Source organism: Salmo salar, chromosome 23 (genome assembly GCF_965601325.2).
Source record: "Salmo salar chromosome 23, fSalSal1, whole genome shotgun sequence".
NCBI lineage: Eukaryota > Metazoa > Chordata > Actinopteri > Salmoniformes > Salmonidae > Salmo > Salmo salar.
In genome coordinates this window covers 49,293,608-49,319,419 of record NC_138313.1, presented here as the reverse complement: position 1 = coordinate 49,319,419, position 25,812 = coordinate 49,293,608, and the positions used below count along the sequence as shown (strand labels likewise).

The 25,812-nt window shown below is 40.8% G+C and overlaps 1 protein-coding gene and 1 long non-coding RNA gene across 2 annotated transcripts; one reads left to right on the top strand and one right to left on the bottom strand.

Moving 5' to 3' along the window:
* Window positions 1-1,846: 1,846 nt before the first annotated feature.
* Window positions 1,847-2,304, bottom strand: LOC145863070 (uncharacterized). Its single transcript, XR_014382401.1, has 3 exons — window positions 2,273-2,304; window positions 2,113-2,172; window positions 1,847-1,880 (listed from the first exon to the last, which is right to left on the bottom strand). It is a non-coding gene; the product is annotated as an uncharacterized LOC145863070 (long non-coding RNA).
* A 14,187-nt stretch (window positions 2,305-16,491) lies between these two features.
* LOC106561472 (tripartite motif-containing protein 16) lies at window positions 16,492-24,921 on the top strand. The gene is made up of 6 exons (XM_014125468.3): window positions 16,492-17,647; window positions 19,696-19,791; window positions 23,043-23,276; window positions 23,553-23,712; window positions 23,850-23,909; window positions 24,146-24,921. The coding sequence occupies exons 1-6, from the start codon at window positions 17,066-17,068 to the stop codon at window positions 24,652-24,654; spliced, it is 1,641 nt and encodes a 546-aa protein (XP_013980943.3). The 5' UTR covers window positions 16,492-17,065; the 3' UTR covers window positions 24,655-24,921.
* Window positions 24,922-25,812: the final 891 nt, after the last annotated feature.

Sequence of the window (25,812 nt, the reverse complement as noted above, 5' to 3'; positions counted from 1 at the left end):
CAGTTTGGACCAGGAACACAACAGATGTTATTTTGTGACACTATTTAAACATTTAAAAATGGTTTCAAAACAAATGTCCTTGTTAAACTTTGACACAAAGTAGTCTGTGATAAATAGCACAATATGTTTCATCTGAGTATTTGTTATAGTCAGAATAATCCATACATTATGATTTATTTACTCAGAACGTGTTGTATGAACTCAGGTCAATGAGGCCTACAGGCCATAAATAGTAAATAGAAGATCAGAACTTGTAATGTTCACAAGAACTTCAGTTGATAAAAAGATCTAACACAACATTAGGTGATAATATATGTATTATTATGGATTTATAATCAGCTATAATGGGGCGGTCATTTTGGACCGGGAACACAGAATGAATTAACATGAATCCAACGCAACAGGAGGTTGAATCTGTTCCTGACTCTGGATAGTGGATTAAAAAGACCATCAATCTCCAATGATATTAAAGTACTATTCTGAACATTACTGATATACTGAGTGGCAAGTCAAGATATCTGCTGGTTTTATTGTTTGGTCAATAGCACCACCTGTTGGACAGGTTTAATATTGCTGGACTGAGCAGTATGGGAGGATGAAAGATGACACATTTAGGGCCGGTTTCCTGGACATATACATTGAACATGCTTTTTAGTCCAGGACTAGGATTAATCTGTGTCTGGGAAACCAGACCATATAGTTTAGTAGAAAGTAAGTGATTCCAGCTTGTAGTGGGCTGACTAGTCCTGAATTGTCCTTTTGTTCCTGGACCATTTTCCATGCAGCTCCAGATGACAGAGAACACATCAATTAGGGCCGAGCCTACAAGCTGATCAATGATACTGAGGAGAATTACATAGAGACAGAGAACCAACTGAGAAAACATATCAATGGTTCTGAATGACAACCAATATACATCAACACCATACATCATGATTCATGGAAATGTGCAAGATTAAAACATTGCAATTACAAAAATATGAATACATTGAATGTTTATTTTAAATCAGAACATCTGAAGATCAAATCAGTTAAATCATTGTAGATAAAACAGAGAAGAATAAATCATCACATCTGGGGACCATCACCACCAGCATGACTAGTATCTATGTGGACCCTACTACAGTTTAACCAGCTCAGCTATAGACTACACCAGCATGACTAGTATCTATGTGGACCCTACTACAGTTTAACCAGCTCAGCTATAGACTACACCAGCATGACTAGTATCTATGTGGACCCTACTACAGTTTAACCAGCTCAGCTATAGACTACACCAGCATGACTAGTATCTATGTGGACCCTACTACAGTTTAACCAGCTCAGCTATAGTCTACACCAGCATGACTAGTATCTATGTGGACCCTACTACAGTTTAACCAGCTCAGCAGTACCAGTAAGACTAAACCCAGGATAGAGGGGCTGAGTGAATGTGGTCTGGACTCTGTGGAGGAGGGTCATTGTGTCAGAGACAGTGTAGAAGGACAGAGTACCTGCCTTGTGATCCAGGTACACTCCTACTCTGGAGGACTGAGGGCCTGATACTTCAGAATCAACATTATTGTGTCTGAACCAATAACCACCTCTATAGCACACTAAACTCCAGCACTTGTTATTGTATCCAAATATATTACCTGTCTCTGTTCTGCTGATGTCTTTATATGAGACTGCTGTAACAACCCACTCCCCACTCCACTCCACCTCCCAGTAACAGCGTCCAGACAGACCCTCTCTACACAGAACCTGGTTGTAGTTGGTGAATCTGTCTGGATGGTCAGAATATGGTTGGACTTGGTCTGTACAGGTCACCTTTCTGTTCCCTTCAGACAGAGAGAGGTGTGTGCACGCTGTGTTTGGTTCCAGTGTGAGCTGACAGGAATCTGGGAGAAGAGCAGAGCAGAGACCATTGAGGGGAGTCACAACAATAAGTTAAGTCAGATACTGTATCTACCCTGTCTTTGATTAGAGCACAGCAGAGATCAAATCAGAGAAATATGAGGAGTCAGATAGATACCCAGTCTTTGATTAGATCTACTATTGCTATATATTTCTAGAGGGATTGTTAGGAGTGTCAGTAAAAAGAGACTGTTACTTCACAATAAAGATACTCACATTGTAACAACTGTTCTCTGGTCTTGGGCTCTGGAGGCAGTACAACATCCACTATATTCACTACAGACACACAAACACATTGACAGAGAGAGGGAATGTATGTGACTAGTAGGGAACTTTCAATGGTCTAAAGTTGATGTTCTTATTGTTTTCAACACACCTGTAGTGGAGATCTTGGTCCATTCCCCTTTAGCCTGTTAGGGCTAGGGGGCAGTATTGACACGGCTGGATAAAAAACATACCCGATTTAATCTGGTTACCACTCCTACCCAGTAACTAGAATATGCATATACTTATTACATATGGATAGAAAACACCCTAAAGTTTCTAAAACTGTTTGAATGGTGTCTGTGAGTATAACAGAACTCAAATGGCAGGTCAAAACCTGAGAGATTCCTTTACAGGAAGTGGCCTGTCTGACCATTTGTTGAACTTCTTTTCCATCTCTATCATTTACTAAGGATCTCTGCTCTAACGTGACACTTCCCACGTCGTCTATAGGCGCTCAGAGCCCGGGAAAAAACAGAATGTCGTCATTCCAGCCCCAGGCTGAAACACATTATCGCCTTTCTCAAGTGGCCGATCAAGGGACACTGGCTTATGCGCGTGACCTGACCGCCCCCGCCTTTGGGATTTTTTCCTCTGTTTGCCGAAAAGGAGATTCCCTGTCGGAATATTATCGCTTTTCTACGAGAAAAATGTCGTAAAAATTGATTTTAAACAGCGGTTGACATGCTTCGAAGTACGGTAATGGAATACTTAGAATTTTATTGTCACGAATTGCGCCATGCGCGCGACACTTCTTTACTATTTCGGATAGTGTCTGGAACGCACGAACAAAACGCCGCTATTCGGATATAACGATGGATTATTTTGGACCAAACCAACATTTGTTATTGAAGTAGCAGTCCTGGGTGTGTATTCTGACGAAGACAACAAAAGGTAATCAAACTTTTATAATAGTAAATATGATTATGGTGAGTGCTAAACTTGCCGGCTGTCTAAATAGCGAGCCCGTGATGCCTGGGCTATGTACTTAGAATATTGCAAAATGTGCTTTCACCAAAAAGCTATTTTAAAATCGGACATATCGAGTGCATAGAGGAGGTCTGTATCTATAATTCTTAAAATAATTGTTATGCTTTTTGTGAACGTTTATCGTGAGTAATTTAGTAAAATGTTAGCGAATTCCCCGGAAGTTTGCGGGGGGTATGCTAGTTCTGAACGTCACATGCTAATGTAAAAAGTTGGTTTTTGATATAAATATGAACTTGATTGAACAAAACATGCATGTATTGTATAACATAATGTCCTAGGGTTGTCATCTGATGAAGATCATCAAAGGTGAGTGCTGCATTTAGCTGTCTTCTGGGTTTTGGTGACATTATATGCTAGCTTGAAAAATGGGTGTCTGATTATTTCTGGCTTGGTACTCTGCTGACATAATCTAATGTTTTGCTTTCGTTGTAAAGCCTTTTTGAAATCGGACAGTGTGGTTAGATTAACGAGAGTCTTGTCTTTAAATGGCTGTAAAATAGTCATATGTTTGAAAAATTGAAGTAATAGGATTTTTAAGGTTTTGAAAATCGCGCCACAGGATAGCAGTGGCTGTTACGTAGGTGGGACAAATTCAATCAAGTTCATATTTATATCAAAAACCAGCTTTTTACATTAGCATGTGACGTTCAGAACTAGCATACCCCCCGCAAACTTCCGGGGAATTCGCTAACATTTTACTAAATTACTCACGATAAACGTTCACAAAAAGCATAACAATTATTTTAAGAATTATAGATACAGACCTCCTCTATGCACTCGATATGTCCGATTTTAAAATAGCTTTTTGGTGAAAGCACATTTTGCAATATTCTAAGTACATAGCCCAGGCATCACGGGCTAGCTATTTAGACACCCGGCAAGTTTAGCACTCACCATAATCATATTTACTATTATAAAAGTTTGTTGTCTTCGTCAGAATGCACTCCCAGGACTGCTACTTCAATAACAAATGTTGGTTTGGTCCAAAATAATCCATCGTTATATCCGAATAGCGGCGTTTTGTTCGTGCGTTCCAGACACTATCCGAAATGGTAAAGAAGGGTCGCGCGCATGGCGCAATTCGTGACAAAAAAATTCTAAATATTCCATTACCGTACTTCGAAGCATGTCAACCGCTGTTTAAAATCAATTGTTATGCCATTTTTCTCATAGAAAAGCGATAATATTCCGACCGGGAATCTCCTTTTCGGCAAACAGAGGAAAAAATCACAAAGACGGGGGCGGTCAGGTCACGCGCCTAAGCCCAGAGTCCCTTGATCGGCCACTTGAGAAAGGCGATAATGTGTTTCAGCCTGGGGCTGGGATGACGAGATTCAGGTTTTTCCCGGGCTCTGAGCGCCTATGGACGACGTAGGAAGTGTCACATTAGAGCAGAGATCCTTAGTAAAAGATAGAGATGGCAAAGAAGTTCCAGAAATGGTCAGACAGGCCACTTCCTGTAAAGGAATCTCTCAGGTTTTGACCTGCCATTTGAGTTCTGTTATACTCACAGACACCATTCAAACAGTTTTAGAAACTTTAAGGTGTTTTCTATCCATATGTAATAAGTATATGCATATTCTAGTTACTGGGTAGGAGTGGTAACCAGATTAAATCGGGTATGTTTTTTATCCAGCCGTGTCAATACTGCCCCCTAGCCCTAACAGGTTAATTTCCTCAGAAAATAGTTAGTGGGAGTGGGAGGGAATTCCTGGTTCTGCCAGAGGTGTGCGGTTAGAGGGAGGGGTTAGAGGGAGGGAGGGGTTAGAGAGAGGGAGGGGTTAGAGGAAGGGAGGGAACGCCTAGAGGGAGACAAATATTTTAGTTCCTAGGTTAGGACCCTTAATATGGAATACATTAAATAGAGTTGTTAGAATATATAAAGGGTAACAGTTTCTATGAAGTACATATTATAATTATTTTAATGACTTTTATAATGCCTTATAATACAGTTATGTGTTATAACAACAATTATAAGTGTCTATAATAATTCATAAGTGGTTGTAATGAGGAGGGGACTTGATATTGATCCAATGTTCTGTAGTTGAAATGAATACTGTAGGTATTGACTGATCATTGAGAATGAGGTAATACTTTACATTACAGTGTGGTTATTACTGTTAGGCCTAGGGTCAGGGTTAGAGGTACTACATTCAGCAGTAACCATAGACATATCTAGGACTAAAAAGAGAAGACGTTTTACAATCAGAGTTCTTTGTATCTCTTCTTAGTCATACAGATCCCCCCCACATCTTATAGGTGGACGGGGTTATGAACATATCCTATACATTATTTCTGAAACCAGATGAAATGAAACTGTCTTTCAGCAGGAAAAGCTTCTCTAATAATCCCAACCATGGCTGGGTGTCTTCAGAGACTGAGAGGTATAGAGACACCCTGTCAAGGTGACAGGTATCCTAGTGGTTTAGAGACTGAGAGGTATAGAGACACACTGTCAAGGTGACAGGTATCCTAGTGGTTTAGAGACTGAGAGGTATAGAGACACACTGTCAAGGTGACAGGTATCCTAGTGGTTTAGAGACTGAGAGGTATAGAGACACACTGTCAAGGTGACAGGTATCCTAGTGGTTTAGAGACTGAGAGGTATAGAGACACCCTGTCAAGGTGACAGGTATCCTAGTGGTTTAGAGACTGAGAGGTATAGAGACACATTGTCAAGGCGGCAGGCAGTGGTGGAAAAAGTAGAAAATTATCATACTTGAGTAAAAGTTAAGATCCGTTAATAGAAAATGACTCAGGTGAAAGTCACCCAGTAAAATACTACTTGAGTAAAAGTCGGAAAGTATTTGGATTTAAATATACTTAAGTCCAATCCAGAGCTTCAAAATAAAAAGTTAAAGTATGAATCATTTCAAATTCCTTATATTAAGCAAACCGGACGGCACCATTACCTTGTTTTTTTATATTTACAGATAGTACTTTAAAGTATTTTACCTTTACACCACTGGCGAAAGGTAGCCTAGCAGTTTAGAGCTTAGGACAAGTAACTGAAATGTTCCGGGTTCGAATCTTTGAGATGACTACGTGAAAAATCTGTAGATGTCCCCTTGAGAAATGCACATAACCCTAATTGCTCCTGTAAGTCGTTCTGGATAAGAGTCCCTGCTAAAAAGTCAAAACATCTGGATGTGCTTTCATGTTATTCTATTCTATTCTAGTTATTCTATTCTATTCTATTCTAGTCATTATATTATACTGTATTATATTCTAGTTATTATATTATACTGTATTCTATTCTAGTCATTATATTCTATTCTATTCTAGTTATTCTATTCTATTCTATTCTAGTCATTATATTCTATTCTATTCTAGTTATTCTATTATACTGTATTATATTCTAGTCATTATATTATACTGTATTATATTTATTATATTATATTCTAGTCATTATATTATATTCTATTCTAGTTATTCTATTATACTGTATTATATTCTAGTCATTATATTATACTGTATTATATTCTAGTCATTATATTATACTGTATTCTATTTATTATATTATATTCTAGTCATTATATTATATTCTATTCTAGTTATTCTATTCTATTCTAGTTATTCTATTATATTCTATTCTAGTCATTATATTATACTGTATTATATTCTAGTCATTATATTCTATTCTAGTTATTCTATTCTATTCCAGTTATTCTATTCTATTCTAGTCATTATATTATATTGTATTAAATTATATGATAATATATCCATAGTCTCCACTCAGTATAGTGTTAATGATGACTGTTTGTTGTGAACATTGATTGAATGGTTAGGACTATCTCTCTGTATTCACAGTTTAAATCCCAAGAGACCAGGAGACCTAAAGGAAGCCTTCAACACTGCATCCCTTCATCCAGTCATAGTAAACAACCTGTCTGTCTGTCTGTCTGTCTGTCTGTCTGTCGCGCGCGATGCAGCCAACTTCTCAGCGGTGGTTGTTGTTGCTTTCAGTGTTAAAAAAAAAAACTTCAACTCTATGCACAACGACTACTTTTAATAAAAAACTAAATAATTAAACACATTTACTAGTAGAACAGTGTAGATGCAAAGTTTGGTAACAGAATGACATCACAAAGAGCACAAACCCTCATTCTGTTTGACATTTTAATGTGTCACTCCGTTACTGTGGAATTGTCCAGTTGTTAAAGAAAGTTCAGGATAACAGCTTATTCCCTTCAACAATATTAAATGTTAAAGAGTTTTGGAGCTTCTTCATCAAAGCACTATTGAAACACAGTGTCAGAATGTTACAAATACACAATCACTGCAGGTCACCCTCTTGGTTCTAGAAGACCAGAGGATTCAGTGGTGTCTTGTTTACCTGCAGGACACCCTCTTGGTTCTAGAAGACCAGAGGATTCAGTAGTGTCTTGTTTACCTGCAGGCCACCCTCTTGGTTCTAGAAGACCAGAGGATTCAGTGGTGTCTTGTTTACCTGCAGGACACCCTCTTGGTTCTAGAAGACCAGAGGATTCAGTGGTGTCTTGTTTACCTGCAGGACCCCCTCTTGGTTCTAGAAGACCAGAGGATTCAGTGGTGTCTTGTTTACCTGCAGGACACCCTCTTGGTTCTAGAAGACCAGAGGATTCAGTGGTGTCTTGTTTACCTGCAGGCCACCCTGTTGGTTCTAGAAGACCAGAGGATTCAGTGGTGTCTTGTTTACCTGCAGGCCACCCTCTTGGTTCTAGAAGACCAGAGGATTCAGTAGTGTCTTGTTTACCTGCAGGCCACCCTCTTGGTTCTAGAAGACCAGAGGATTCAGTGGTGTCTTGTTTACCTGCAGGCCACCCTGTTGGTTCTAGAAGACCAGAGGATTCAGTGGTGTCTTGTTTACCTGCAGGACACCCTCTTGGTTCTAGAAGACCAGAGGATTCAGTAGTGTCTTGTTTACCTGCAGGCCACCCTCTTGGTTCTAGAAGACCAGAGGATTCAGTGGTGTCTTGTTTACCTGCAGGTCACCCTCTTGGTTCTAGAAGACCAGAGTGACACCACTGAATCCTCTTCAGCTTCTATTAGGGACCAGGAGTTTTTCTTGCTATGTCTCCTGGCAGGAAAGACTTTGTCTCTAGTTATATTATTGCTCACAGAGTGAGTTCATGTAACTTATTATGTGACTTGTTACGTACATATTTACTGGACTACAGACCATTCTAAAAGTATTCAGCTCCTTTGACTTTTTCCACATGTTGTTACATTACAGCCTTATTCTAAAATGGATTCAATTGTTTTTTTTACCTCATCAATCTGCACACAATACCCCCCAAAAAGACAAAGCAAAAACAGGTTTTTAGAAATGTTTGCAAAAATGTTAAATACTGAAACATCACATTTACATAAGTATTCAGACTCTTTACTCAGTACTTTGTTGAATCACCTTTTGCAGTGATTACAGCCTCGAGGCTTCCTGGGTATGACGCTACATGCTTGGCACACCTGTATTTGGGAGTTTCTCCCATTCCTCTCTGCAGATCCTCTCAAGCTCTGACATGCACTGTCAACTGTGGGACCTGATATAGACAGGTGTGTTCCTTTCCAAATCTGTCACGCCCTGACCTAGAGAGACGGTTTATTTCACTATTTTGTTTAGGTCAGGGTGTGGGGTTGTCATAAGCTTCGTCTTCTGAAGAGGAGAAATCAGTATCGGACCAATACGCAGCGGGTTGAGTGCTCATTTTTACTTTTAATTGAAATGAACACAAAAACAAGGAAAAACCACACACCGCTAAACAGTCTTGCAGGCTATACACAGCAGTGCAAAAACAATCTCCCACAACATACCATGACAAACACATACATATTTATAGGACCTTCAATCAGAGGCAACGAAAGACAGCTGCCTCCAACTGAAGGCCCCAACACCAATTAGCTAAACATAGAAAACAAACGACTAGACTGAACATAGAAATTAACTAACATAGAACAATAACCAAAACCCTGGACTAACAAATCAAATACCCCTCTACATACACAACCACCCCGAACCATATAAACCAAATACCCCCTCTACAGGAACACAAACACACCCTGAACCACATAACCCCTTTACTGGCCAGGACGTGACAGGGGTGGGCATTCTATGTCATTTAATTTCTATGTTTTGGCCAGGTATGGTTTCAAATCAGAGGCAGCTGTCTATCGTTGCAGCCTTTTCCCACCTGTTGTCACGATTCTCTAAGACAGAACCCAGAAGCAGACCAGGACAAGGTGAGTAAAATGAAGGTGAGTATTTATTGGTAGTCTTGATGTGTAATTTGAGTGATCCAGGAGACGGAGCGGCAGCGGAGGTGTGTTGATGAGAGTAAATGGGTTGATCCAATGAAGTCACTGTATCCACCGACGGCCAGGCAAGGGAGTTGAATGTTCCGGGAGAATGATGTTTGTTGCTAACGATCCGGCAGGGAATGGATGTCAGCTCAGGGCTTAAGAAGAGGTGATGATCAGGACCAGGTGTGCAGAAGGTTGATGAGATGCAGGTGCGTGTAATCACTAGATCTCCCGCCTAACCTCGTTGCCTGGCAACCAGACAGGTGCGTTCAGGAACCTTAGACAACACTCCAAACAAAAAACAGTCAGCTCAGGCAGAAACAGACTCAGGAAGCGGGATTCCTGACACAAAGTTCACAATACAATATTAACCTTTATATAAATCATATACGTTATTATTAAACTATACTACACATTGTACACAATACATGTATATATGTATAACTATGTTTTGTAGGAAAGACTGTTTATTATTATTTCCTTTGAGGAAAAGAAGAATCAGCATTTTCCTCCTTTTCAGGGGCCTATTGTAACCCGACACCCCCATCAGTGTCTCCTTTTCAGGGGCCTATTGGAACCCGACACCCCATCAGTCTCTCCTTTTCAGGGGCCTATTGGAACCCGACACCCCATCAGTCTCTCCTTTTAAGGGTCTATTGTAACCCGACACCCCCATCAGTGTCTCCTTTTCAGGGGCCTATTGGAACCCGACACCCCCATCAGTGTCTCCTTTTCAGGGGCCTATTGTAACCCAACACCCCCATCAGTCTCTCCTTTTCAGGGGCCTATTGTAACCCAACACCCCCATCAGTCTCTCCTTTTCAGGGGCCTATTGTAACCGGACACCCCCATCAGTCTACAAATCCCCAGTCTTCAAGCTGTGAGGGCCTCAGACATTGCCTCTTCCACTCAGGCTCTCCATTTCCTTCAAGGTTTCGTATTTCTTTTCCATGATAGATCATCCTTCTTGCCGTTCAGCCCAAGTTATGTCTTGAGGACAGAAGGGACCATCTATGTAAATGTTCACGATGGTGGAAAAACTGCTGTACTTGTTTCATCGTATCAAGCAACTTAAACCAATCTCATCACTTGAAGCTAAAGACCAGCACAAAAAAAATGCAAGCTTTTGAAAATACATACGAACTAACAGATTTGGTGGCATTTGCACTATTGAATTCAGAACAACCTTAAATTGTCACTTTGCAGTCTGAACTATATGCCACTGAAGAGATTTTTATGGCTTTCAAATTATCTCGCCTGCAGACTTCCTCTTCCAATGCGTACCCAGGCATGGATGTTCCACTCAGGGCCTGTTCGATCTGACATCTTAAACCATTCTCTCATGCGAAACGCAGGAGAAAAACTCCCGTTTTTTGGCCGAAAAGGGTGGTGAGGCAGCTATTTGTGAAAATCTTCACTGTTGAATCGTCTGGTTGGAAAATGTAACCCATATGGCCTTCAGTCATATCAATCACACCATTAAAACAATCAGGTGCATCACAAAGAATGGCGTCGATGGTTTTGTCATTGTGGCCCAGACATGAAGTACACAATACACCTAGAATTGGTCTAGGATACATGCTTTCTGTAGTTTTCTGTGGTTTATTTCTCTTGAGGTTTCTTGTCACTCGTAGTGTTCACAGGTCTAACACTTACTTATACTCAGGCAGACCTACCCTGGAAATTACTTTTCATTCTACAAAGGGTCACAAGCTCACTACACAGCAGCTCCATAAATTAAATAATAAAACTCCCAACTGTTTCAAATTTTCAAACACATTTTCTTTAAGTTCAACAAGGTCACGACACCACACATCAATCACCAGACCATTACTCTATATTACACACATCAATCACCAGGCCATTACTCTATATTACACACATCAATCACCAGGCCATTCCTCTATATTACACACATCAATCACCAGGCCATTACTCTATATTACACACATCAATCACCAGGCCATTACTCTATATTACACACATCAATCACCAGGCCATTACTTTTTATTACAAACATGTGCTTTACTTCAAAGAAACAGCTGCACTATAAAGTTACATTACACTAAATACACACTACACACTACACTACACACTACACTACACACTACACACTACAATACACACTACACTACAATACACACTACACTACACAGTACAATACACACTAAAATACACACTACACTAAACTACAATACACACTACACACTACAATACACACTACATACACACTACACTACACACTACAATACACACTATAATACACACACTAAGTCCCACAGGGTGGCGCACAATTTACCCAGTGTCCGGGTTTGGCTGGGTAGGCCGTCATTGTAAATAAGATGTTGTACTTAACTAACTTGGCGAGTTAAATAAAAGGTAAAAAAAATGTGTGAGAACATCCGGACAGGATGTCCTTAAAAGGTCATAAACACAGAGCACAGGAAAAACTCATCAATCACTTTTTGACAGCAACTGTCTACTATATTCTCCCTGACAGCTAGGTGAGACAACAACATATTACAATTGTATCAAGTACATGTTCCCTCAACAAAGTATTTATCAACATTTTTACATATACATTTATATTTAGTACATTTATCAAACCATAGTGCCTTCAGACTTCTGATAACAATGTTGTCATTTAGCAGACAGTCTGATCACACCATAGTGCTATCATACTGCTGATACCAATGTTGTCATTTAGCAGACAGTCTTATCACACCATAGTACTATTATACTGCTGATACCAATGTTGTCATTTAGCAGACACTCATCACACCATAGTACTATCAGACTGCTGATACCAATGTTGTCATTTAGCAGACACTCATCACACCATAGTACTATTATACTGCTGATACCAATGTTGTCATTTAGCAGACAGTCTTATCACACCATAGTACTATTATACTGCTGATACCAATGTTATCATTTAGCAGACACTCTTATCACACCATAGTACTATCATACTGCTGATACCAATGTTGTCATTTAGCAGACAGTCTTATCACACCATAGTACTATCATACTGCTGATACCAATGTTGTCATTTAGCAGACAGTCTTATCACACCATAGTACTATTATACTGCTGATACCAATGTTGTCATTTAGCAGACACTCATCACACCATAGTACTATCAGACTGCTGATACCAATGTTGTCATTTAGCAGACACTCATCACACCATAGTACTATTATACTGCTGATACCAATGTTATCATTTAGCAGACACTCTTATCACACCATAGTACTATAAGACTTCTGATACCAATGCAGGATGAAATGGGGACACAACCTTACCAACCCCTATATAAAATGGTATTGAAAAATATTTTTTATTTTACAACAATGTTTTCACAAATTACAGGTCTCAAAAGTATCTTGTCACAAAATACATAGGATTGCAGTTCAGGCCAGTGAAATACAAATGACTAAATACTCAAAAGTCATTGAAATATGTATTTCAAATACATATAACAGAAATACTACCTATCTCTGTCTCCACATTATTTTCTGTAATTTGTTGAAGGGAATGCCTGCTGTTGGAAGTGTACTCCACCCTAAAGCCACTCTCCAACTAGGACCACATCCTAGTTAAGCAGTACACCTTGCTGCAGTCAGCTCTCTATGCCCGTTTGGTGAGCCACCATGCGGCTGGTGGGTCTCCAACCCAGCCACTATCAAGACTATGGACCTCTTGATGAACTCTTTTGATGTAGTTTTAATTGATATGGTGGCCAAAGACATTTCAGTTATAGTTTTAATTGGTATGGTGGCCAAAGACATTTCAGTTATAGTTTAAATTGGTATGGTGGCCAAAGACATTTCAGTTATAGTTTTAATTGGTATGGTGGCCAAAGACATTTCAGTTATAGTTTTAATTGGTATGGTGGCCAAAGACATTTCAGTTATAGTTTTGATTGGTATGGTGGCCAAAGACATTTCAGTTATAGTTTTAATTGGTATGGTGGCCAAAGATATTTCAGTTATAGTTTTAATTGGTATGGTGGCCAAAGACAATTCAGTTATAGTTTTAATTGGTATGGTGGCCAAAAACATTTCAGTTATAGTTTTAATTGGTATGGTGGCCAAAGACATTTCAGTTATAGTTTTGATTGGTATGGTGGCCAAAGACATTTCAGTTACAGTTTTAATTGGTATGGTGGCCAAAGACATTTCAGTTATAGTTTTAATTGGTATGGTGGCCAAAAACATTTCAGTTATAGTTTTAATTGGTATGGTGGCCAAAAACATTTCAGTTATAGTTTTAATTGGTATGGTGGCCAAAGACATTTCAGTTATAGTTTTAATTGGTATGGTGGCCAAAAACATTTCAGTTATAGTTTTAATTGGTATGGTGGCCAAAGACAATTCAGTTATAGTTTTAATTGGTATGGTGGCCAAAGACATTTCAGTTATAGTTTTAATTGGTATGGTGGCCAAAGACATTTCAGTTATAGTTTTGATTGGTATGGTGGCCAAAGACATTTCAGTTATAGTTTTGATTGATATGGTGGCCAAAGACATTTCAGTTATAGTTTTGATTGATATGGTGGCCAAAGACATTTCAGTTATAGTTTTGATTGGTATGGTGGCCAAAGACATTTCAGTTATAGTTTTGATTGATATGGTGGCCAAAGACAATTCAGTTATAGTTTTAATTGATATGGTGGCCAAAGACATTTCAGTTATAGTTTTAATTGGTATGGTGGCCAAAAACATTTCAGTTATAGTTTTAATTGGTATGGTGGCCAAAGACATTTCAGTTATAGTTTTAATTGGTATGGTGGCCAAAGACATTTCAGTTATAGTTTTAATTGGTATGGTGGCCAAAGACATTTCAGTTATGGTTTTAATTGGTATGGTGGCCAAAAACATTTCAGTTATAGTTTTAATTGCTATGGTGGCCAAAGACATTTCAGTTATAGTTTTAATTGGTATGGTGGCCAAAGACATTTCAGTTATGGTTTTAATTGATATGGTGGCCAAAAACATTTCAGTTATAGTTTTGACTTAAAGAGAAACTTCAGGATTTTGGCAATGAAGCCCTTTATCTACTGACCCAGAGTCAGATGAAGCCCTTTATCTACTGACCCAGAGTCAGATGAAGCCCTTTATCTACTGACCCAGAGTCAGATGAAGCCCTTTATCTACTGACCCAGAGTCAGATGAAGCCCTTCATCTACTGACCCAGAGTCAGATGAAGCCCTTCATCTACTGGCCCAGAGTCAGATGAAGCCCTTTATCTACTGACCCAGAGTCAGATGAAGCCCTTTATCTACTGACCCAGAGTCAGATGAAGCCCTTTATCTACTGACCCAGAGTCAGATGAAGCCCTTTATCTACTGACCCAGAGTCAGATGAAGCCCTTTATCTACTGACCCAGAGTCAGATGAAGCCCTTTATCTACTGACCCAGAGTCAGATGAAGCCCTTTATCTACTGACCCAGAGTCAGATGAAGCCCTTCATCTACTGGCCCAGTCAGATGAACTTGTGGGAAACATTTGTGGTGACAGAAATTAACTGAGGTTCAAGGTAATTAAGTAAGATGACGTATAGTTAGTCTTCAAGGTACTAAACTGAGTGATTGTGTGAAGAAGATACAATGAAGAAAACATTGTGCCAGTAAATCTGAATTAGAACAGCGTGTCGTACAAGTTCCTCTTTCTGGTCCTCTGTCTAAACCAAATGTTGAAGGCAGAGTGCCAAAAGAGCTTCTGGGTAGGGGCAGAATCCTGTTGTTGAGATAGAAGTCACGATAACAGCTCAGCATTAGGGTTGACAACTGAGATGTGTCAGTTCTCAGAAACATCTTCCGAGAACTGAAACCACATCCTGACCACACCGAGAGTTTCACCTGACAGCTGAGCAGCATGTTTTAGTTTAAACCCTGATATGTGCCTTTTGCAAACTGCTTGTGTAAGATGGTGACACTTGAATCTCATGTAAAAGAGTGTCTATATAAGAGAGCTGTTGTTCCTGAATCATTGGTCTCTCTACCATGCACCCTGAGTGATGGTTGACCTCATGTCTCCACATATTAATACAGCTGTTGTTACTGAATCATTGGTCTCTCTACCATGCACCCTGAGTGATGGTTAACCTCATGTCTCCACATATTAATACAGCTGTTGTTCCTGAATCATTGGTCTCTCTACCATGCACCCTGAGTGATGGTTGACCTCATGTCTCCACATATTAATACAGCTGTTGTTCGAACAGGATCTCTCCTGCACCCGGTGGGGCCTCTGCCCCTTTCGCTGGTTGAGACCAGTCTCTCCCACGGGAGCCACGACGTTTTATGTCTCTGCGTGCAGTTTTTAAGAGATTGCCCAGTGATTATACTCTGAGGAGAGCTAGGCATTTTTTTTAGCATTTTGAATTCCTTTCAAAAGTGATTTGTGAAACATTTATTTTTAACAAAACCCATGACATTGTCACGGGTGTCGTTGGGTAGAGATGACCAATACGCAGCAGGAATGTGGATGCTCATCTTGAATATTTATTAAACAAAGAGAGCACGGAAAAAATAACAAAAACGACAGAAGACGGTTTAACAGGCTATACTAACAACAGCAGTGCTAAAGACAACTGCTGAATGAATGATGAACAGCTGTTCCTGATCGAGAGCCACACAGACTACAAAGAAATATACAAACTAGAACACCATAGAAAACTAACACTAGAACAATTACTCAAAAACCCCGGACTACCTAAACCAAACACCCCTACAATATTCACACTCAATCTAAACCACACAAAACAAATATCCTTCTGCCACGTCCTGACCAAATATTAATACAATTACTCCCTCTGCTGGTTAGGACGTGACAGACATTTTCTTATTAAACCAGTTCTTTGCCTCCAGTGTCCTGGTGAGGGCCTGAAAATTTGGGCAGAAATTACTACATACAAATACAAAATACCATAAAAATCAATGTTTCAAAATAAACTACTAAATACTTGTATTTTGTAATGTATATAATTACATGTAATGTATTTAATTTTATGTACAAAATACATTTGGAAGTGTCCGGCCCGAACAGCAACAACATTCTCAGTAACGGATACAAAACCTATTTTCTTGCTTGTTGACAGTGATACTGTATGTTGTTATATACCTTAGTTGAGCAAGTCACTCTGAAGAAGATAAATGACTAAAATGGAAATGTATATGTGAAAATTAACATACCAAATGAACTGCAAAGCACACTGGATATTATTATTGGTCTTGTTTCGGGACAGAGCTCATTAGAATAATACTCAGCATGCTTTGCATATTATTAATTTTACATTTACATTTAAATAATTTAGCAGACACTCTTATCCAGAGAGTCTTTCAATTAGTGCAGTCATCTTAAGACAGCCAGGTGACAAAACTATATATTACAATCGTATCAAGTACATTTCCCCTAAACGAAGTATTTCTAATTTATGTCAAGTAGGAAGACACTTCCTGTAGATACAGAGTACACAGTCAAGTAGGAAGCCACTCCCTTTCCTCTGGTGTAGAGTTCAATGAAACAGAAAGTCATCATTCACACTGAACAGAAAGTCATCTTTCACACTGAACAGAAAGTAATCTTTGACACTGCCATTGCTTAAATAACCTACGGGAGAGAGCACCAAAATGGCAGATAATCAGGAACTGTTCTTTTGCTCCATCTGTCTGGATCTACTGAAGGATCCGGTGACTACTGCCTGTGGACACAGTTACTGTATGGACTGTATTAAAGAAAGCTGGGATCAGGATCGCCTGAAAGGCTTTTACAGCTGTCCACAGTGCAGACAGACCTTTATCCCAAGGCCTGTTCTGAACAGGAGCACTGTGCTGGCTGAGGTGGTGGAGAAACTGAAGAAGACAGGACTCCAGGCTGCTCCCCCTCCTGCTCTGTGCTATGCTGGACCTGGAGATGTGGCATGTGATTCCTGCACTGGGACCAGAAAGCAGAAAGCCCTCATGTCCTGTCTGGCGTGTCTGGCCTCTTACTGTGAGACTCACCTCCAACCTCACTACGAATCTCCTGCTTTCAAGAAGCACAAGCTGGTCAAAGCCACCGCACAACTACAGGAGAAGATCTGCTCTCATCATGACAAACTGCTGGAGGTTTACTGTCGTACCGATCAGCAGTGTATCTGTTATCTGTGTACAATGGATGAACATAAAGGCCATAATACAGTGTCAGCTGCAGCAGAGAGGACTGAGAAACAGGTAAGACCAGAACAACTTGTTGGTGACTGTCTGATAAACAAAGAATTAAAGATACAGTAGGAACTAAGGCTGTTTGAATATGAGATCATTCAAATGAAATGGATCCTCAGCAGAACAAATATGAACACAACCTTGATCATCTCATACAGTTGAAGTTGGAAGTTTACATACACTTAGGTTGGAGACATTAAAACTTGTTTTTCAACCACTCCACACATTTCTTGTTAACAAACTATAGTTTTGGCAAGTCGGTGAGGGCATCTACTTTGTGCATGACATAAGTAATTTTTCCAACTATTGTTTACAGACAGATTATTTCACTTATAAGTCACTGTATCACAATTCCATTGGGTCAGAAGTTTACATACACTAAGTTGATTGTGCCTTTAAACAGCTTGGAAAGTTCCAGAAAATGATGTCATGGCTGTAGAAGCTTCTGATAGGCTAATTGACATCATTTGAGTCAGTTGGAGGTGTACCTGTGGATGTATTTCAAGGCCTACCTTCAAACTCAGTGCCTCTTTGCTTGACATCATGGGAAAATCAAAATAAATCAGCCAAGACATCAGAAAAAAATATTGTTGACCTCCAAAAGTCTGGTTTATCCTTGGGAGCAATTTCCAAACGCCTGAAGGTACCACGTTCATCTGTACAAACAATAATACGCAAATATAAACACCACGGGACCACGCAGCCGTCATACCGCTCAGGAAGGAGACGCTTTCTGTCTCCTAGAGATGAACGTACTTTGGTGCGAAAAGTGCAAATCAATCCCAGAACAACAGCAAAGGACCTTGTGAAGATGCTGGAGGAAACATGTACAAAAGTATCTATATCCACAGTAAAATGAGTCGACATAACCTGAAAGGCCGCTCAGCAAGGAAGAAGCCAATGCTCCAAAACCGCCATAAAAAAGCCAGACTACGGTTTGCAACTGCACATGGGGACAAAGATTTTACTTTTTGGAGAAATGTCCTCTGGTCTGATGAAACGAAAGTAGAACTGTTTGGCCATAATGACCAACGTTATTGTTTGGAGGAAAAAGGGGGAGGCTTGCAAGACGAAGAACACCATCCCAACCGTGAAGCACGGGGGGTGGCAGCATCATGTTGTGGGGGTGCTTTGCTGCAGGAGGGACTGGTGCACTTCACAAAATAGATGGCTATCACGAGGAAGGAAAATGATGGATATATTGAAGCAACATCTCAAGACATCAGTCAAGAAGTTAAAGCTTGATTGCAAATGTCTCTTCCAAATGGACAATGACCCCAAGCATACTTCCAAAGTTGTGGCAAAATCGCTTAAGGACAACAAAGTCAAGGTATTGGAGTGGCCATCACAAAGCCCTGACCTCAATCCTATAGAAAATTTGTGGGCCGAACTGGAAAAGCGTGTGCGAGCAAGGAGGCCTACAAACCTGACTCAGTTACACCAGCTCTGTCAGGAGGAATGGGCCAAAATTCACCCAACTTATTGTGGGAAGGTTGTGGAAGGCTACCGAAACGTTTGACCCAAGTTAAACAATTTAGAGGCAATGACTTCCAAGCTAGTAATTGAGTGTATGTAAACTTCTGACCCACTGGGAATGTGATGAAAGAAATACAAGCTGAAATAAATAATTCTCTCTACTATTATTCTGACATTTCACAATCTTAAAATAAAGTGGTGATTCTAACTGACCTAAGACAGGGACTTTTTACTAGAACTAAATGTCAGGAATTGTGAAAATCTGAATTTAAATGTATTTGGCTAAGGTGTATGTAAACTTCAGACTTCAACTGTAGATATCTTAACCCAGATGCTCCAAATGTATCACAATTTTCTAAAGTCAAACACCATTATCATTCGTTATCAAACACCCAATCAGCTCTCCTGATTTATGTTCTGTTAAAACTATAATCATTCACATAACAACATAATGATATATTTTCACACACTTCCTCAACATTTGAATCCCTATTTTCTATGGGCCCTATGTCACATTACTATACTATTGATCTACTGGACTAATAAAGCTTGATAGCTCATTGAAGAGTGATTCTCCACAGAGGCAGATGGGGATGAGTCAGCAGAAGGTCCAGCAGAGATTCCAGGAGAGAGAGAAGGAGCTGAAGGAGCTCCAACAGGCTGTGGAGTCTTTCAAGGTGAATATTGTTGACCAGAGGAGACACACCATTTCACTTTTCTCCTCCAGTCAGAGAGAGAGAGAGAGAGAGGGAGAGTGGCCCCTCGCCAATCCCACTGACCCCACTGTTGAACAGGCTGTCTTGACCCCTTTCAGAGAATAGACTACTTAATGTAACTGACGGGATATGAACCCAGGTTTACCGCGGGAGAAACCAACATCTTGACCATTACATCAAGAGAACATTCCCTATTGGGCCGACACTGATTTAGAAGTCACAGGCGGGGCTACCTCATCACACAACCATTGGTAACCATGTCCCCTATACATTAACATGGAGCTCTCAATTCGATTCAAAGGGCTTTATTGGCATGGGAAAAATATGTTTACATTGCCAAAGCAATGAAATAGACCATAAACAAATGTGAAATAAAATAAATTAGAAGTGAATAGTAAACATTACACTCACAAAAGTTTCAAAGGAATAGAGACATTTCAAATGTTATAATTCAAGTGTACTGTATGTAGAACCATAGTAAAGACCAGTATGGACTATCAATACAGATACTGTATGTAGAACCATAGTAAAGTCCATTATGGACTATCAATACAGATACTGTATGTAGAACCATAGTAAAGCCCAGTATGGACTATCAATACAGATACTGTATGTAGAACCATAGTAAAGTCCAGTATGGACTATCAATACAGATACTGTATGTAGAACCATAGTAAAGACCAGTATGGACTATCAATACAGATACTGTATGTAGAACCATAGTAAAGCCCAGTATGGACTATCAATACAGATACTGTATGTAGAACCATAGTAAAGCCCAGTATGGACTATCAATACAGGTACTGTACGTAGAACCATAGTAAAGCCCAGTATGGACTATCAATACAGGTACTGTATGTGGGAAAGGTGGGATACCTAGTCAGTTGTACAACTGAATTGTGTCTTCTGCATTTAACCCTCTGAATCAGAGAGGTGTGGAGCTGTCTCGCTCAGGGGCAGAACGACAGGATTCAATTTGACCTTGTCAGCTCGGGGCTTCAATCCAGCAACCTTTCGGTTACTGGCCCAATGCTCTAACCTCTAGGGTACCTGCCACCCCAGGTGATCAGAATTCAGAGTGGTCAGAAGTCAGTGATAAAGGGAAACTGGATGACAATTACATTAGTAGAAGTTGTTATGCTTTTTTACCTCTTTTCACAGATGGATCCAAGGACTCAGATAGTGGGCGGACAGGAGCAGGTGTTTACGTTCCTGAATGTGATGTGCAGATATGTAGAAGACTAACAGATGAACTCAGTTGAACTGTTGGTGATAATAGTTGCCCTCCAGTAGGTGGAGGATGTACAACCTGTTAGAATTATAGTATGCTCAGATTCTCTGTCTGTATTGAATAGTTTATCATCTGGTAAATCTAATAGGAGTGACCAACTATTGGAGGTATTAATGTTACTATGGAGAAATGAGAGAATGGGGGTAGTAGTAAGATTCTGCTGGGTCCCAGCACATTCAGGTGTGGAAGGGAATGAAATTGAAGACCAGTTCGCTAAAAGAGCTTTGAAACAAGATATAATCTATATTAATGTTCCACTGGGTAGAGGTGAGGCCACATGTTAGATCAGAAACATTTTGATAGATGTGTGGCAGAAGAGATGGGACCCTGAGCACAAGGGACAGCATTTATATGCCCTTCAAAGAAAGGTCGGTGGACCAAGTTTCAAAGGTCAGATTAGGAAGGAATAGGTGGTGTTTCCTCGATTGTGCTTAGGACATTGTACATTGTGCTCTTGACACCATATGTGAACTGATTGCCCCCCATCTATCTTCAGAGCTTGTGCTGCTAGGTGACCTAAACTGGGACATGCTTAACACCCCAGCCATCCTACAATCTAAGCTTAATGCCCTCAATCTCACACAAATGATCAATGAACCTACCAGGTACTACCCCAAAGCCGTAAACACGGGCACCCTCATAGATAACATCCTAACCAACTTGCCCTCTAAATACACCTCTGCTGTTTTCAACCAAGATCTCAGCGATCACTGCCTCATTGCCTGCATCCGTAATGGGTCAGCGGTCAAACGACCTCCACTCATCACTGTCAAACGCTCCCTGAAACACTTCAGCGAGCAGGCCTTTCTAATCGACTTGGCCTGGGTATCCTGGAAGGATATTGACCTCATCCCGTCAGTAGAGGATGATGCCTGGTTATTTTTTTTAAATGCCTTCCTTACATCTTAAATAAGCACGCCCCATTCAAGAAATTTAGAACCAGAAAAAGATACAGCCCTTGGTTCTCTCCAGACCTGACTTCCCTTAACCAACACAAAAACATCCTGTGGCGTTCTGCATTAGCATCGAACAGCCCCCGTGATATGCAACTTTTCAGGGAAGTTAGAAACTAATATACACAGCCAGTTAGAAAAGCCAAGGCTAGCTTTTTCAAGCAGATATTTGCTTCCTGCAACACAAACTCAAAAAGGTTCTGGGACACTGTAAAGTCCATGGAGAATAAGAGCACCTCCTCCCAGCTGCCCACTGCACTGAGGATAGGAAACTCTGTCACCACCGATAAATCCACTATAATTGAGAATTTCAATAAACATTTTTCTACGGCTGGCCATGCTTTCCACCTGGCTACCCCTACCCCGGTCAACAGCACTGCACCCCCCATAGTAACTCGCCCAATCCTTCTCCATTTCTCCTTCTCCCAAATCCAGTCAGCTGATGTTCTGAAAGCGCTGTAAAATCTAGACCCCTACAAATCAGCCGGGCTAGACAATCTGGACCCTTTCTTTCTAAAATTATCTGCGAAATTGGTGCAACCCCTATTACTAGCCTGTTCAACCTCTCTTTCGTGTCGTCTCAGATTCCAAAACATTTAGGGAAAAATGAATTATAAGGATCATTCCAGTCAGAAGAGGCTCTGTGAAGGTTCATTTCAATTCGTTTGCTATGGCCTCGCTAGTGTTCCAGCTCAGACAACCTTCTTTGGACATTTTGACTCGTTCTATTGTCCAGCCTACTAGAACTCAGGGGGCAGAGGCTGGATCTAGCTCTGCTATGGGGCAGGCTACTGGAGGGGGTACCAGGAGGGAGGACAGTAGAGCAGGGCCAAGCAATGTTCTGTACCTGCCTGTCCAGGAGGTGGGACAAGGCTTGGTGGACCTGGAGAACAGGGTGGCAGCGTTCTGACTCAATGACATGCAGAGGCTACTTTACCTACTCTCTGTATCTCTCTCTCTCTCAACAGCGCTCTGCACAGGTAGCAGTGGAGGACAGTGATCAGATCTTTACTGAGCTGATCCGCTCCATTGAGAGTAGGAGCTCTGAGGTGAAGGAGCTGATCAGAGCCCAAGAGAAGGCTCAAGTGAGTCAGGCTGAAGGACTCCTGGAGCAACTGAAGCAGGAGATAGCTGAGCTGAGGAAGAGAAGCACTGAGCTGGAGCAGCTCTCACACATAGAGGATCACATCCATTTCCTCCAGGTAACTAAACTGTCTTGTTACATGTGATATGAAATTAACTTAATGTGAAACTATTCATCTAAATCATTATGTTGTCCTGTCTGTCTCTCTGTCCCCCTCTCTCTCTCTCTCTCTCTCTCTCTCTGTCCCTCTCTCTCTCTCTCTGTCCCTCTCTCTGTCCTTCCCTCTCTGTCCCTCTCTCTGTCCTTCCCTCTCTCTCTGTCCCCCTCTCTCTCTGTCCCCCTCTGTCCCTCTCTCAGTCTCTCTCTGTGTCTCTCTTTCTCTCTCCCTCTCCAGAGTTATCAGTCTCTCTCCAGTATCAGTGTATCTTCAGACTTTCCCAGCATCGTTGTCCGTCCTCTTCAGTACTTTGGAGATGTGTGTAAGACTGTGTCTGAACTGAGAGAGAAACTAGAATACTTCCTTAAAGGAGAATGGACCAAGATCTCCGCTACAGGTGTGTTGAAAACAATAAGAACATCAACTTTAGACCATTGAAAGTTCCCTACTAGTCATATACAGGTGGAATATGGTATATGGTATGGTATGATGATAACATTCCCTCTCTCTGTCAATGTGTTTGTGTGTCTGTAGTGAATATAGTGGATGTTGTACTGCCTCCAGAGCCCAAGACCAGAGAACAGTTGTTACAATGTGAGTCTCTTTATTGTGAAGTAACTAACAGTCTCTTTTTACTGACACTCCTAACAATCCCTCTAGAAATATATAGCAATAGTAGATCTAATCAAAGACTGAGTATCTATCTGACTCCTCATATTTCTCTGATTTGATCTCTGCTGTGCTCTAATCAAAGACAGGGTAGATACAGTATCTGACTTAACTTATTGTTCTGACTCCCCTCATTGGTCTCTGCTCTGCTCTTCTCCCAGATTCCTGTCAGCTCACACTGGACCCAAACACAGCACGCACACACCTCTCTCTGTCTAAAGGGAACAGAAAGGTGACCTATACAGACCAAGTCCAACCATATCCTGACCATCCAGACAGGTTCACCAACTGGTACCAGGTTCTGTGTAGAGAGGGTCTGTCTGGACGCTGTTACTGGGAAGTGGAGTGGAGTGGTTATGTTGTTACAGCAGTCTCATATAAAGACATCAGCAGAACAGGGTCAGATGGTGGATTTGGAAACAATAACAAGTCCTGGAGTTTACTGTGCTATAGTGATGGTTATTGGTTCAGACACACTAATGTTGTGACTAAAGTATCAGGCCCTCAGTCCTCCAGAGTAGGAGTGTACCTGGATCACAAGGCAGGTACTCTGTCCTTCTACAGTGTCTCTGACACAATGACCCTCCTCCACAGAGTCCAGACCACATTCACTCAGCCTCTCTATCCTGGGTTTATGCTCACTGGTACTGCTGAGCTGGTTAAACTGTAATGGGTCCACATAGATACTAGTCATGCTGGTGTAGTCTATAGCTGAGCTGGTTAAACTGTAGTAGGGTCCACATAGATACTAGTCATGCTGGTGTATTCTATAGCTGAGCTGGTTAAACTGTAGTAGGGTCCACATAGATACTAGTCATGCTGGTGTAGTCTATAGCTGAGCTGGTTAAACTGTAGTAGGGTCCACATAGATACTAGTCATGCTGGTGTAGTCTATAGCTGAGCTGGTTAAACTGTAGTAGGGTCCACATAGATACTAGTCATGCTGGTGTAGTCTATAGCTGAGCTGGTTAAACTGTAGTAGGGTCCACATAGATACTAGTCATGCTGGTGTAGTCTATAGCTGAGCTGGTTAAACTGTAGTAGGGTCCACATAGATACTAGTCATGCTGGTGTAGTCTATAGCTGAGCTGGTTAAACTGTAGTAGGGTCCACATAGATACTAGTCATGCTGGTGTAGTCTATAGCTGAGCTGGTTAAACTGTAGTAGGGTCCACATAGATACTAGTCATGCTGGTGTAGTCTATAGCTGAGCTGGTTAAACTGTAGTAGGGTCCACATAGATACTAGTCATGCTGGTGTAGTCTATAGCTGAGCTGGTTAAACTGTAGTAGGGTCCACATAGATACTAGTCATGCTGGTGTAGTCTATAGCTGAGCTGGTTAAACTGTAGTAGGGTCCACATAGATACTAGTCATGCTGGTGTAGTCTATAGCTGAGCTGGTTAAACTGTAGTAGGGTCCACATAGATACTAGTCATGCTGGTGTAGTCTATAGCTGAGCTGGTTAAACTGTAGTAGGGTCCACATAGATACTAGTCATGCTGGTGTAGTCTATAGCTGAGCTGGTTAAACTGTAGTAGGGTCCACATAGATACTAGTCATGCTGGTGTAGTCTATAGCTGAGCTGGTTAAACTGTAGTAGGGTCCACATAGATACTAGTCATGCTGGTGTAGTCTATAGCTGAGCTGGTTAAACTGTAGTAGGGTCCACATAGATACTAGTCATGCTGGTGTAGTCTATAGCTGAGCTGGTTAAACTGTAGTAGGGTCCACATAGATACTAGTCATGCTGGTGTAGTCTATAGCTGAGCTGGTTAAACTGTAGTAGGGTCCACATAGATACTAGTCATGCTGGTGTAGTGTATAGC

Excerpts from the sequence above, each read along its gene's own strand:
- LOC106561472 (XM_014125468.3), top strand. The coding sequence starts at position 17,066 with ATGGCAGATAATCAGGAACTGTTCTTTTGCTCCATCTGTCTGGATCTA. Across the intron at positions 23,713-23,849 it reads GACCAAGATCTCCGCTACAG|TGAATATAGTGGATGTTGTA; the intron begins GTGTGTTGAAAA and ends GTGTGTCTGTAG. Across the intron at positions 23,910-24,145 it reads CAGAGAACAGTTGTTACAAT|ATTCCTGTCAGCTCACACTG; the intron begins GTGAGTCTCTTT and ends CTCTTCTCCCAG.